Source organism: Mandrillus leucophaeus, unplaced genomic scaffold (assembly GCF_000951045.1).
Source record: "Mandrillus leucophaeus isolate KB7577 unplaced genomic scaffold, Mleu.le_1.0 Scaffold7, whole genome shotgun sequence".
NCBI classification, from domain to species: Eukaryota; Metazoa; Chordata; class Mammalia; order Primates; family Cercopithecidae; genus Mandrillus; species Mandrillus leucophaeus.
Window position 1 is genome coordinate 2,509,226 of NW_012107585.1, and position 13,591 is coordinate 2,522,816.

The window sequence follows — 13,591 nt, forward strand, 5'->3', positions numbered from 1 at the left end:
AATCAATTGTTGGAGACCATGCTAGGCCTTGCCAAAGGCTGTAGTTGGATATTTCAGTTAATTCTGGAAACAGAAGAGGTAAGAGTGAGAAGGTGCCAGTTCTTGTGGACATTTCAGCTGCAGGGTAGTAGACCCTGGCTGCCTTTTCCTTCTTCGTATCCTTTCTCTTGGCACAAGGGAACATGACAAACAAGGACTGGAGTCCGTGGACCCAAGAAGTCCTGGTGTGATGGAAGAGAAGTGAGTGGTTGGGTTTCAGGCACTCAGTAGGCTGCTGGGCAGAGCCAAGGCAGGTGCAAATCCAGGCCAAGGGCTGGGACACAGAGTGTTGTGTTGGGATGGGGAGGTGTCCATTGACAAGAGCCATCCCCAGCAACCCCAGAGTGGCTGGGGCTCAGGCAAACATGTACAAAATGCCTCCAAGACACACACATGTCAAGCCAAGAGCCACAGATGTCCCCAGAAGAGCAATGTCCACTTAGGAGCAGCCCAAGCCGGGGTCTTTAGTCCTGTAGTCCCAGATAGCTGGGAGTGTTGGAAAGGCAATTCGGGAGGGCCCTTTGGGAAACACAGGGGTTTCCTGTAGCCAGGCTTCTGCGAAGCATGACTGGTCTCATCATTCTTCCCAGTGTGGAAGCAGGTTTGGCCCCCAGAGCATGAACCAGTCTGAGAGCCAGCCAAGGTGGGGAAGAGATCCCTGTAGGTCTGTTTGGATTTTGGGAGTAAGATCAGGTAAGGGTTTTGAAGTTTTAGGTCCTCTCTCTGGCTCTCTAGGAGGGAGATGTCTGGATAGATAGCAGCTACAAGAAGACTAAGGCCCAGGCAGTACCCAGGAAATACAGAGGGGCTGTGGGCCGCCCTGGGCTAACTGTTCACTGCCCAGATACTCCTGCTATTGCTCTGCTTGGGGACAGATTTCCGTTTTGTACCAGGTCACATTCAGGGGGTCAGGGCTTTGAAAACATGGGCAAATGACCCAGAGGCTCTCGTCTCCCATCTGCATGCCCAGCCTGCTCCCGGCATCCTTCCTGCAGAACACCAGTGGTTTCCCCAACATGGTCAGGAAGAGTCGCCGGCCCAGGCTGGGAGCAAGAGGAGGGAGGAAAGGTTGGGCACTGAGGGAACACACACAGGTGAGGGACACAGGCTTCCGATGGGAAAGCCACTCCAGGACCCCGCACCAGGCTAGAGTGGAGAACGCAGAACTGTAACAAACGACATCCCCCTTTGTGCTTTCCCAACAGGACTGCTTAAGGGTGAAAGGCAGGGAAATCTTTTGCAAACGTGTTATCACAGGTACAACCACATAACCCAACAGGGACGTATCCCAAGGACCCTCATCCACCACGGTTGGGGAATAAGCTTCACTGGTGTGAGTAGCAGAGAAGAGGGAAGAAAAGGAATGTCCTAGAATTCCCTGCCCAGAGCCCTGATTCTCAGGGACCAGACTTCAGGGGGTGCCCTGAATGATGGTGAGCTCTAAGGAGCCCCTCAGAAGTCATCTTGGCTTTCCAAATGGCAAGGAGGTGGGGGCAGTGAGGTGAAAAGGGTGCTACTCTCAGAGAACAGGAGGAAACAGCAGAAATGGGGGCATAGGTCCCCCAGAGAGACCCAGCACTCAAAAGATGTTCTGACTTTCCTACTGTACTTCAGAGCTCTACGCAAAGGTGCCACATGCCATGACAGGCTTGGGTTGGGGTGTCTGAAAACAGATATTTCCAAAGGAACGAGCTTAGCCACTCCCGACCTTCCCTACTCGATCTTGGCTCAGCAGCCTTGACTAAGCCACCGCTCGGCTCTGTACCCCTCCTCTTAGCTTCCCAGATGGCACAGCTGGAAACCACCACACAAAGACAGAACTGAGGGGTGCCCCATCACCGGGGCAGTCTGGCTCTTGCTTGTCAAGGTGAAACAAGAGTGAACAGCGTCGAACACACAGACACACACACACTTAGCCCCAGCTGCAAGCCCGCCCACGTGGGGCCTCCTGTCCTAGTCCCATAGCCCAAAGGCACCACGTGCAGCCTGCAGTGCTTTCATTTGTGCTGTTCCCTGGGCCGCACTGACCAATAATGCATCACCCTGGCTGGTCCGGTTCAGTCCTAGCTCGGGGGTCCCCAACCCTGCCCGAGGAAAAGGGCTCAAGTCTGAGGTGCAGAGAGGCCGCCAAGCTGTTGTCCAGTGCTCCCAGGTCGGTCAGGGTTGGTACCCTCTGATGCTGAGTCTCTGGCCTCCTGAGCTGGCAGAGGACAGAGCAGGGAGGGAGAGGTGACGGGAGCCCAGGCAGCTGAATGCCGTCCCGGTGTCCAAAGGTCACAGCCTGGAGTGGGGAGAGAAGGGAGAGAGTGGTGAGAGGTCACAAGGACATGATGATATCATCCGTTGTGAATGAGCAGCCTCTCAGAGGGTCAGGTGGCTTGAGAGGAACAGTTCCTGTCTTCTGCAAGAAGATGTGGAAGAGATTTCTGCTAACTGAGGTCGTACTATATGCTGGGCTCTGTGCCAAGTGCCACACATACCTGATCCCATTTAAGCCTAAGATGAGCCTGCAATACAGGCTACGAATATTTTCAAAGATGAAAATAATCAGTGATGAACTTCTATGACAGAATCATACAATTTCACAGATGAAAACACTGAGGCTCAGAGAGGTTAAGTGTTTTGCCCAAGGACACACTGCCAGGAAGCAGCAGCATCAGGATTTGAATTCAGAACTTTTCCCACTTGGGCATGGACTAGGAATGGTTATCCAGTGTGTGGGGCTGGAATAAAGCTCTATAACAGCTAGAGATGCAGGAAGAGGGGGTGGGACTGGGATCCACACCACAGCCTCCTGCTACGAGCAGACTTTGATGTCCACTGCAGCAAAAGAAACTCATTTATTTTGTTCACCGCTGTATTCTCACTCTTAGAACAGTGTCGAGCACATAAAAGATGTTCAGTACACATAGGCTGAATAAAAAAAGAATGAATGGAAGAGGAAATGAATGGAAAATTCCACTGAACCCAACATCCCATTCTGCTAGACCACAAAGTTTCTGGTCCTGTGTGTGTGTGTTTGTTTGTTTGTTTGTTTCAGCCCAACTCCACAATAAAATATAGAAAGAGAAGCCTCCTGCTTTTCCCTCCAACCAGTAAACTTTAAGTCCCTCTCTTCAGTTAAACTGCTGGGTCCTGCCTGGAGCTCCAACACTAATTCTTTAACTTGCCAGCACTCCTTTAGCTGGGCAGAGTTTTTGCTTGTTAAAGCTTCCTTCTGTCTGTTTTCATATCCAATCCATTGTAAATCCTGCCAGGCTGCCAGCATAGGGCTCATTCTCCCTCCTGGCAGATGACGGCAGCTGAGCTACAGTGAGTGCCTGCTATGTGGGAGGCACCTGCTCACCAGGTGCTCTGCACGTGGCCACATGGAACCTGCACAGCACTTCTGCTAGAGCAGTTTCACCGCCCTCACCTTTCAGAGCATGAAACTATAGCTCAAAGAGGCCGAGTGACGTGCCCAAGGCCACACAGCTATTACACAGTGGAGTGGGAATTCCAATCTACGTCTGTCTGTAAAGTTTATGCTCCTTCCAATGGTCTGGGGAAAGGATAAGCCCCTGGGGAACGAAGAGATTCCATCCTGCAGGTTCAGCAAGCTCAAACGGCAGGGGAAGGGAGGAAAAAAGAGCCTCCTAATGTCCACAGCCCCTGGGAACATCTGTTCTTCAGGATGCTGCCTTGGGGAACTTCATGGGAAGACTCTGACAATGGCTATGGTACACCACGCCCACAGGTGGGGGTATCTATATCTGTGGGTACTGCTTGTCTTCAGTGGGTAAGCCATGGTAGTACAAGTGTGTATATACACATGTCTTCATGTGCCATGTAATGTGATTGTGATTGTGTACCTGTGTGTATGTGCCTGAGTCTGCCTATGTGTGCAGGCTTCCACGTGGGGGTGTGCGTTCATGGAATGTTTTCGTATACGGATGTGTGTGTATAGATCTGAGTGCAGCCGTGTGTGAAAGAATTTGTATAGAGGTACGTTTTTAAGTACTGCTCCCGGGTCTGCATGAGTGTGAGTACCTGAGAGTGTCCGTGTGAGTGTGCACAACCATGAATACCTGGGAGCAACTGGCAGAGCCATGGGGAGCCCTCAGTAACCTCATCTGGGCCTGTCTCCCTCTTACCTTCTAGAGAGTTCAGTCACAGAAGCTGGGGTTGGCGAGGGAGGTCCCAGAAAGAGATGCCACACTCATTATCTCAGATAGAACTACTGATCTCCAGCCAGAAACAAGAGGGAGGAGCAGGGTCTGGAGCCTCTTATGAGGAAGCTAGAGATACTTCTGGTAAGAAGCTCAGAGCCTTTCCTGCTCTGGCATTCATGCAATGGAGAATGCTGAAAGCTGTGATCTGCTGTGACAGGGGCAGGCTGCTAGCCCAGAAGGAAGAGTTCCAGAAAGCTGGGCCTCGTGGAGGGGTACTCTGAATACCTGACATGTGGGGGGCGTGGCGGGTTCAGGCATCACCTCACTGCATGATGCTCAGACTCACCAGGGCATCAGTCTTCATCAGGAAGAGATAAGCAATGAGAAACCCAGGGTAGCTGCAGGAACCAAGACCCCACAGGACAGACTCCAGGACCCAAACCCCCAAACAGACTCCATTGAATGGAAACCTAGTAGGGAAGGGTGGTTGCCAAAGGGTGGGCACATGGACAGGAGCTTGTTGGGGGAGAAGTAAAAAGGGGCAGAGAGGATCAAAAAGGTGACAAAGGGCAGAGGACAAGGCAGTGGGGAGAGATGCTAAGGGAGAAAACCTACTCTGCAGACTTCCAGAAATGTCCAGGGTGAGATAGGCGGCGGTTTCGCTTTGGCAGTTTCTCCAGCATGTCCATGAGCTTGGTGAAGGTAGGTCTCTCTTCTTGTTCAAAGGCCCAGCAGAAGAGAAGAATGTCCTAAATGAAACCAATGTGTGGTGATTACACATAAATGGTGACTTTTTGATTACTCTTTGGCATCACATTTGGTCCACCAATTTGTCCATTCATCTGTCCTATTTCCATATTCCTCCATCATCCATCCATCCATCCATCCATCCATCCATCCATCTATCCATCCATCCAGCATGTATCTACACATCTACCCATCCATATCAATTCACCCTTCCATCTTTCATCCATCCATCCACCCATATATCATCCATCCATCCATTCATCCACTCATCCACCCATCATGCATGCATCTATACATCCACCCATCTATATCAATTCACTCCTTCATTCTTCATCCTTCATTATCCATCCATCCATCCATCCATCCATCCATCCATCCATTACCATCCATCCATCCTTCTTCCCATGTATTTTCTGAACCCAAATAACAACCAGGTAAGCTCTATTCTAGAAGGTCTAGGATACACTGAGATCAACAATACTTCCCAAACAGTTTCTTGACATTTTTCTTAACAGAAGGGATAAAAGGAAATCCTGGGGTCTCCATCCATATCTCAATACTATAAGAGCCCTTCAAAGTCAGAGAAGAAAAGTTACTTTTAGTAATCTCTTCATCACCTAGGTGCAGGTAATCCTTAAAAACATAACATATAATTACTCCTTCTCTGACTTGTGTGTCTTCTGATCAAAAGAGAGGATTCTGGCCGGGCGCGGTGGCTCAAGCCTGTAATCCCTGCACTTTGGGAGGCCGAGACGGGCGGATCACGAGGTCAGGAGATCAAGACCATCCTGGTTAACACGGTGAAACCCCGTCTCTACTAAAAAAATACAAAAAACTAGCCGGGAGCGGTGGCGGGCGCCTGTAGTCCCAGCTACTCGGGAGGCTGAGGCAGGAGAATGGCGTAAACCCGGGAGGCGGAGCTTGCAGTGAGCTGAGATCTGGCCACTGCACTCCAGCCTGGGCGACAGAGCTAGACTCCGTCTCAAAAAAAAAAAAAAAAAAGAAAAAAAAAAGAGAGGATTCTTCCTGCTGTGTTTTAGAGGAAGATTGTTAATATATACCCAGGCTTCTCTGTTTCTGTATGTCTTGTTCTGAGTTAGATAATGCCTTAAAATCATTATGTAGATGCAAATAAAATTAGAACCATTAATATTTGTGATGTTTTAATTCATATCTTTTAAAAATAGCAGAAAAAGAGGGATATATGGGTTCTACCTAACTCAGCAAGCAACCCATAGTCAGGAAAAACCTGACCACGTGTTACTGTGCCCCTGGTGGCAGGTACCTGAAATTGCAGGCACAGTGCAGCAGCCTTGCCTTTTAAGCTTCAAACTGCTGTCTGACAAGGTTGTGATGCATATTTTTTTGGTCACCCTATGAAAGCATTTGTAACCTTAACACATAGTAAAAAGAAGGCCTATGACTGTGTCTGTGTCTCCCCTCATCCCCCAGATCTGGCCCTATCTTGGGACTTACCGAGATTTCTTTTCCCATGCCAATCTGGCTGAGGTTGGGTTTCATGCCTGTGCCCATTTGCCATATTATTGCCTCTGCCGGTTGGGTCTTGAAAGGCCATTCCCTGGCGTGGAGTTCATACCAAATTGTGCTGTTGGCAGACGTTGTTAAAGGGGTGTTGGTGTGGTGTGTCACTTGCAATTTTGTACCTCCATTATTAACACACACCCACCCAGCCAGCCTCCTGGCACCCATTCTTCTCCCCAGTTTCTTCCTCATGGGGTAGGTATTTTGCCATGTGGGACACACCTAAAGCTTTCTTAATGTCTTAGAAGTCATGTTTATCCCAGGATATCTTCTAATGAATAGTTAAATACAATGTGATTAGGATCTTTGTCCCTGATTCTACTTGCAATGATTCTAGAAAATCATTGCAAATAAATAATTAGGGGTACAAAAATTTATTTATAAGGATATTCCCAGAGAATTATATATAATATTGAAAAAAAGTAAAAACACAATTGTCCAATAAGAGGAATTGGTTATATGTATTATGTTAAATCCATAAAATAAGATGAAATGCTGTATTATTATAAAAACATTTCAATGAAATTTTGCTGACATAAAAAATGCTCAGTACATAACCTTAGGTTAAAAAAAAGCAGGATATGAGACTGTATGTAAGGTTTGATATTGCTTTCTAAAAAATCATATGTGTATGAACAAGAGAATAAAGTAAAGCATAGCAAAATGTTAACAATAACTAACTCTGGGTGACAGATTAGGATTTTTTTCTTTTATACTTTTTTTTTTTTCTAAGTATAAACCATCCTGTGGAATGGTGGAAAGAAAAAAAGAGGTTTGAGAGTGACTTGGGTTCAAGTCCTGATTCTATTTATACTAGTAGTATAATAGGGTAGGTTTCCTGGGTATGTCACTTCACTTCTGTGAGTGCAGGTTTTCTTACCTGATAAATGAGAATAATGATAACATTGCAGTGGAGGGATGTTTATCTGGGACTCTGAATGCCAAAACAACTCCATTCTAGGATTATTCTAGAGGGATTTACCACATTATCTTCTGTTTCACAAATCGTGACATTGTAATTAACGGAGAAAGGATTGCTCTAGTGAGTAGCATGTGTCATGAATGGGGTGATGGGCCAGGTGGTGCATAAATGATGCTATGAAGTGTGAATAGCAGTGAGGACCACAGTGGATGAAACGGGATGCTGGGGTGTCACTGAGCTGTACCATGTTGACAGATCTCAGTGTTTTGAGCACAAGATTCCCCAACTTAGGAAACATCTGAAACAATTCTAGAAAGTGATCTTTCCTCCACTGTAAGATTTCATGTAAGTTTACTTTAAAGAACACAAAGCACTCTGCTATCCTCTTTACTGATCAGAGCACTGTGTCAAATCAACTATTGTTAGGGTTTCACTTCATAGTTACATCTTCCTTCTACCTGACAACCTTATACCTCTGGGGTGGGTAAGGAGTGGTGATGCTCAGGTGTTGGAATGTCAGTTTAGGTGATCAGAAAGCTCTCAAGAGAAGGTACTAAAAGATTATAGTTATCCTAATAAATAATCATACTTATTTAGTTTTTACCCTGCACTAGACACTACTCTAAGTTTTTTGCTGAGGGAGGTCTATTAAGCATGTCTTTTTATTCTGATGCTTTGACTACTTGGGGCTTTGCTGACCCTGGAGATTCTGCCCCTTCCAGGAATAGCCAATTCCTGGAGATAGTAAAGGGCTCACCTGTGAACACACCTTTCACAGGCTAATCAGATAATCCAGAGCTCACACTCATACTGCCAACTACCTCCTTAATTGGGCTTGCAAGCTCTGGGCCAATATTCCCCAGCCCCTATATGCTATGAGCCTGCTGAAATCATTCAAACGAGTCAATCCTAAGCCTTCTTACCCTGCCTCCCCTGCTCCTTCCCAAGAAAACCACAATAAAAGCTCTTCCCAACATTTTCCTCACATTTCCTCTGCTGCCAGACCAACCCTGGTGCTGCCCTCTGTGGACACTGCATGGTGTGACACGCCCCCTCTGGGAACTGTGAGTAACAAACCATCTTTTCAATGACGACTGTTGGCCTCATGCTGCCTGAATAATAACAAAACCTAAATTTTAAAACAGAAGGCATTATTATTAATATTATCCCCCTTTCATAGATGAGGAAACTGATGCCCAGAAAGGTTGTGTGTCTTTCCCAAGATAACACAGCAAACAGGAAGGGCAGCCAGAAGTTGAACTTAGTCTGTCTGACTCCAAGATGGTGCCACTAGCCAACGTGCTATACTAGGAAGCTTAGACTCCATCCTATTTAACAGTCCTTTGTAATCAGGAAAATGCAAAATTTGGGAGGCGCAAGCTTGTGGTTGGTGACTGGAGTCTGGTGAAGGAGGCATCAACAGACTCATCCACCACTCATGTGAAAGGGGGAAGGATGTCTTGAGTTATTCCCTGTGCTGGGTACCTTACAAATGTTTTCTCACTCAATTCTTAGAACACCTCGATAGATTTATTATCCTTGATTTACAGTTGAGAGAAATAGGCCTTTGAGTGGCAAAATAAATCCTAAACCCATCAGGGCTCTATGGTTAAAAGCTCCAACTCTAGAGTACAGGATATTCCAGGTGAATCTCAGCACCATCAATCATCACTGTAAGGCATGTCACTGAGCCATCTGAAGCCTCAGTTTTCTCACCTGTCAATTGGGAGCAACGTGGTATCTGCTTTGAAGGGTGCTTGTAAAAATTCTGTGAGACAGTGCACATAAAAGACTTAACACAGTGCTCAGCCCTCTTTAAAAAATTCGTTTTTGTTCTAAGTCATTTCTGAGCACGAGGTTCCCCAGCAACAGGATGCACCTAATTGGCAGGAAACCCAGAGCGCCGGGTCCTTCAGAATTCAGCAGTGTCAGAAATAAAAGCCTCATTAAAACTTCCTTTTAAACCCAACTTTCAAGAGAAACTCACTTTAAGGAAAAAAGAATTGCTGAAGATGAAAACTCCAGCAGAAAACCAATTATTCCGGTACATTTTGTTAATCACATTTTTTTTCTTTTGCTAAATTTACACTAAACTATACCAACGTAATTATTGCAATTTGGTTTCAGATAACAATATTAACTAGATAAAGATTTGGGCATAAAATAATCAGGCCGACTGACTTCCTCTAAAGTGGCCCAAGCAACAGATGTTGAGAATTCTGATCTTCCAGAAATATCTCCTCAGGGTTTTTCAGTGAGGACGCAGTGGGGGCCCCTTTCCAAGGAAGACTCTCTATAACATCTCTCGGTGGTGTTGTCTAATTGCACTCATCTGCAGGTCTGCAACTTTCCCAAACAGCTTCCCCAGTGTTATCTCCCTCAGCCATTGCAACCACCTGTGGACAAGATTAGGCAAGGATTTGCATGGTCATGGGAGCCTAGAAGCCTTTCTGGCTATACTTTCTCAGGGCACTCTGCCCTGTATCCTGGGTCTGTGTCCTGGGCCCTTCTTCTCCTTCTGTACTTCCAAAGACATCTCATTCTGTCTGTGGCTCCAGTTACCTACTTGCTGACAAGTCCTAAACTCCTCTTTTCTATACTAGTCATGTAGAGACAGCTGTGTTTTGGTGGTTGCATTTGTCATCTCCAAGATAACTCAAACTCACTGTGTCTAAATCTGACCTCTTTGCCTCCCTGGCATGCCCCAACCCTGCTGCACCTCCACGGTCTCCACCTTAGTGAATGATGCCACTCTCCATCTGGTTGCTTAAAGCAGCTATCTAGGCACCACCCAAATTCAATCCATGATCAAGCTCTGTTGCTTCCACCTCCTATGTGTGCTTCTGATGTCCATTCTCAGCTTTCATACCCACAGGCTCTGATTCAGTGAAGGCTGCCAGCATTTCCCTGGGTATTGGACACCCGGCTCCCATCCTCTCCTTCTTCATTCCATTCTCTACACAGCAGCCAGAGTGATCTGATTGATCTAAAACTCAATTAGGATTATGTCACTCCCCATTCCCCCAGAGCTTGGTAACCATCAATGCCTCCTTAGTGCACTGAAGATGAAATGAAACCTCCTTAACTCAACCTTTAGGTCCTCGCAGGATTGACTGTGCTTCCCTCTCTAGTCTCTTATCTCACCACCCCCAGCCTAATTTTTTCCTGACTCTTCATCCATCAGCTCCCTTTCCTCCCCCAACCCTTCTACATATTCTTCCATGTGGGCAATGTGTTCTTTTATTTTTGCACCTTTTTGCACATTCTTTTGATCTGGAACACCTCACCCTGCCCTTGTACTCAACCTTTAACTTAGGCTCAGGATTATCATCTCCTGGAAGCCCTCCCTGACCTCCCAGATTGGATTTGATTCCTTTTTTATTCCCACAGTCCTGTGTTTATTCTCAGAATAGCAGTTATCATACTTTGCTAAAGTTGAATGTTTCCTTATCTGCTTTCCACTAGAAAGAGAGAGTAGGGGCCTCTGGTGGTTTTAAATATGTCCAGTATATTCTTTGATACTCCATCATGTATAAGATAGAGCTTAATTCTTCTCCCCTTAGGTGTGGACTGGATTTAGCAACTTGCTTTTAACAAACAGAATATGGTAGAAACAATGATATGTAAATTTATGAGACCAGATCATAAATGACAATGAGGCTTGTAGTCACCATGCTGTGAAGTCATTCAAGCAGCCTATACACAGGTCCAAGGGTTGAGGAACTGAGGCCTCCTTCCAACAGCCGTGCGAGTGGGCCACCATGGAACTGGATCCCCAGCCTGGTGAGCCTTCAGATGAGACCACAGTCCTAGCCAATATCTTGACTGCAACCTCATAAAAGCCCACTCAGAACCAATCAGCTAAGCCATTCCCAAATTCTTGACCACAGAAACTTAAGATAAAAAATGTTTTCAGTGGCTAAGTTTTGGCATAATTTGTCATGCAGTCATAACTAATACAACACAGAGTCTTGTGTCCCCTGCATCTGCTACAATCCTAGCACATAACAGGCAGTCAACAAATAGCTACTGAATAAGTAAATGAGTTGGGTAACTTGTTATGGCCACATAATCCATTGGAAACCAGGCACACAAGTTTGTTAGGGTCATTCTTTCTAGTATACCCTACTCAGATTCCTCCATTCTCACCCCAAAATCCAGCCATCTTGGCCCTGTAGACAGGTACATCCTGGCCCTTCCAAAACCATTGAAAGACTTGAGAAGTGCCCCTCTGCCCAGGCTGTGGCTCTCAGTGGCCAGGGCAGGGCCCACTTACCCAAGGGCAAAGACGTCAGAGTGCTTGGAGAAGGGGAGCTTATCCTCCTCTGTGTCGGGGGACAGCTGGCGGATGATCTCTGGTGCCAGGTGGCACAGCCAGCCATTCTGGATGCGCAGTTTGTCCTCCCGTCTGGAGAAGCAAAGCACAGGATGAGCTCTGTTTCATAGCCCAGGGAGGACCAGCCCCCCTGGCACTGACCCCATGTCTCTGGAGCCATCTCTACTACCCTTCTTGCTTCCTCTATTGAGCACTGCCTGATCACCTACTAGAGGCAGAAACCCAGTAGGAGGTACAGGGAAGGCTGCTCTAGAGAAACACTCAGGATCCAAACCATCATTGAATTCTGTTGCCTCTGAGGCACCCACCTTCTTGCCCATCTTCATTCAATGACACTGTGGATTCTTGCTATTCATGGCAGTTATGTTCTATAAAGTCACTGGAATATGGAATTAGTAGAATACTGAATCATTGCTCCTGGGGAAATATGTACACATGCACACATCCCTCACATAGTTTATAATTTTAACTCCCGAAAACAACTTATCCTAATAGATTCTGTTTTATTTTACATAATAGACTATGAGGCTCAGAAGTGTTAAGTGACTTGTCTGAGGCAAGCCTACTAACAGGTGCCAGAGTTGGGATTCAAATCTCATCCAACTGGCCCCAGAGCTGCAGCATCTTATGCTACCCTGTGCTGCCCACTCTGGCTCAATCTCTGTCCTCAAGGCTTCTCTGTATGAGACCAAAACAGAGGCAGAGCATCCTTTGTTTGACCTAAGCTGGGAACATGTGCATCGGGCAACTCAGAGTTTTCCCCACTCTGCATGTCCGTGAATAACTGTGAAAGTGCTGTGAGTATTCATTTGGGGGATTACAAATACATTTCAGTAATCCACAAATAATGATAATCTACTGTTTTTCCATCACCTATGATGCCTATGTTCTGCGCTTGGCACGGAACAAGACTGACAAGGTCCCTTCCCTCCTGGAGCTTGCACTTTGGTAGGGAAGGGAGACAATAAATGAGTTCAATAAATAAGAAAAACTAAAGATCGTGATAAGCATTGTACAAATAATTAAAATAGAGGATGCATCAAAGACAAGACAGATCTTACTGCAGGTAAACTGTGAGCTAGGATCTATGTGACATAAAGGATCCAGCTATGTGAACAAAGAGAATATCTAGGCAGGAGAAGCTAAGACAAAGTTCCAACAAGGGCCCCATTCAGGGTGTTCCAGAACCCTAAAGAACCCCAGTGTAATTGGAACACATCATCCCATCCTATGTATCAAAGTGTATACAACCACCTCCTTGCTGATGGGCCTTGGGCGGGCGGTTCCCTCTTCCACCATTATGAACAATGCTGCCATGAACATCTTTGGGTAGATACTGGGAATATCTCCCTTCACCCACATTAATTTATTCCTTAGGTAAATTCTTAGATGTGGAAGGAGGCTGGCTCCCTTCTTTCACTGGAAGTCCTTAGCAAGGCAGAGCTTTCCAGGTGGGTCCGAAATCTAAGTAGACCCCGTCTGAGATCTTCATTGACTCGAGACTCCTAGGAACTGGCTCATTAACACAGGGGAAGTGAGCAGTCGGGGGGAGAGGGGGTGCATATCTTGAATCATCATTAAAAGTGAGGTCATGCAGGATGACAGCCTCTAGCATGAGGGTCTCTGTGGGGACCTGGGGCTGGCTAGATTCTTCCAAGGAGAGTTTCTGAGATGCAGAAGTTGTGACATGTTGCTCCTTCAAATGCACTCATTCATATCCCATAATCATGATTTTTGCCATATCTAAATACCTTCAAGAGCAGCATTGTACAATAGAACTTTCCATTATGACAGAAATGTCCTCTCTATGGTCCAATGTGGCAGCTACTAACCACCATAACTATCAAGCACTTG

General features: G+C 46.3%; 1 protein-coding gene across 1 annotated transcript in view; it reads right to left on the minus strand.

Moving 5' to 3' along the window:
- Positions 1 to 4,801: 4,801 nt before the first annotated feature.
- Positions 4,802 to 13,591, minus strand: part of KSR2 (kinase suppressor of ras 2) — a 523,630-nt gene continuing 514,840 nt past the window's right edge. The window contains exons 17-19 of the mRNA XM_011964399.1: positions 11,678 to 11,809; positions 6,414 to 6,543; positions 4,802 to 4,939 (exon numbers count right to left, since the gene is read on the minus strand). Coding sequence (XP_011819789.1) covers positions 4,802 to 4,939; positions 6,414 to 6,543; positions 11,678 to 11,809 — 400 coding nt within the window. The remainder of the gene's footprint in view (positions 4,940 to 6,413; positions 6,544 to 11,677; positions 11,810 to 13,591) is intronic.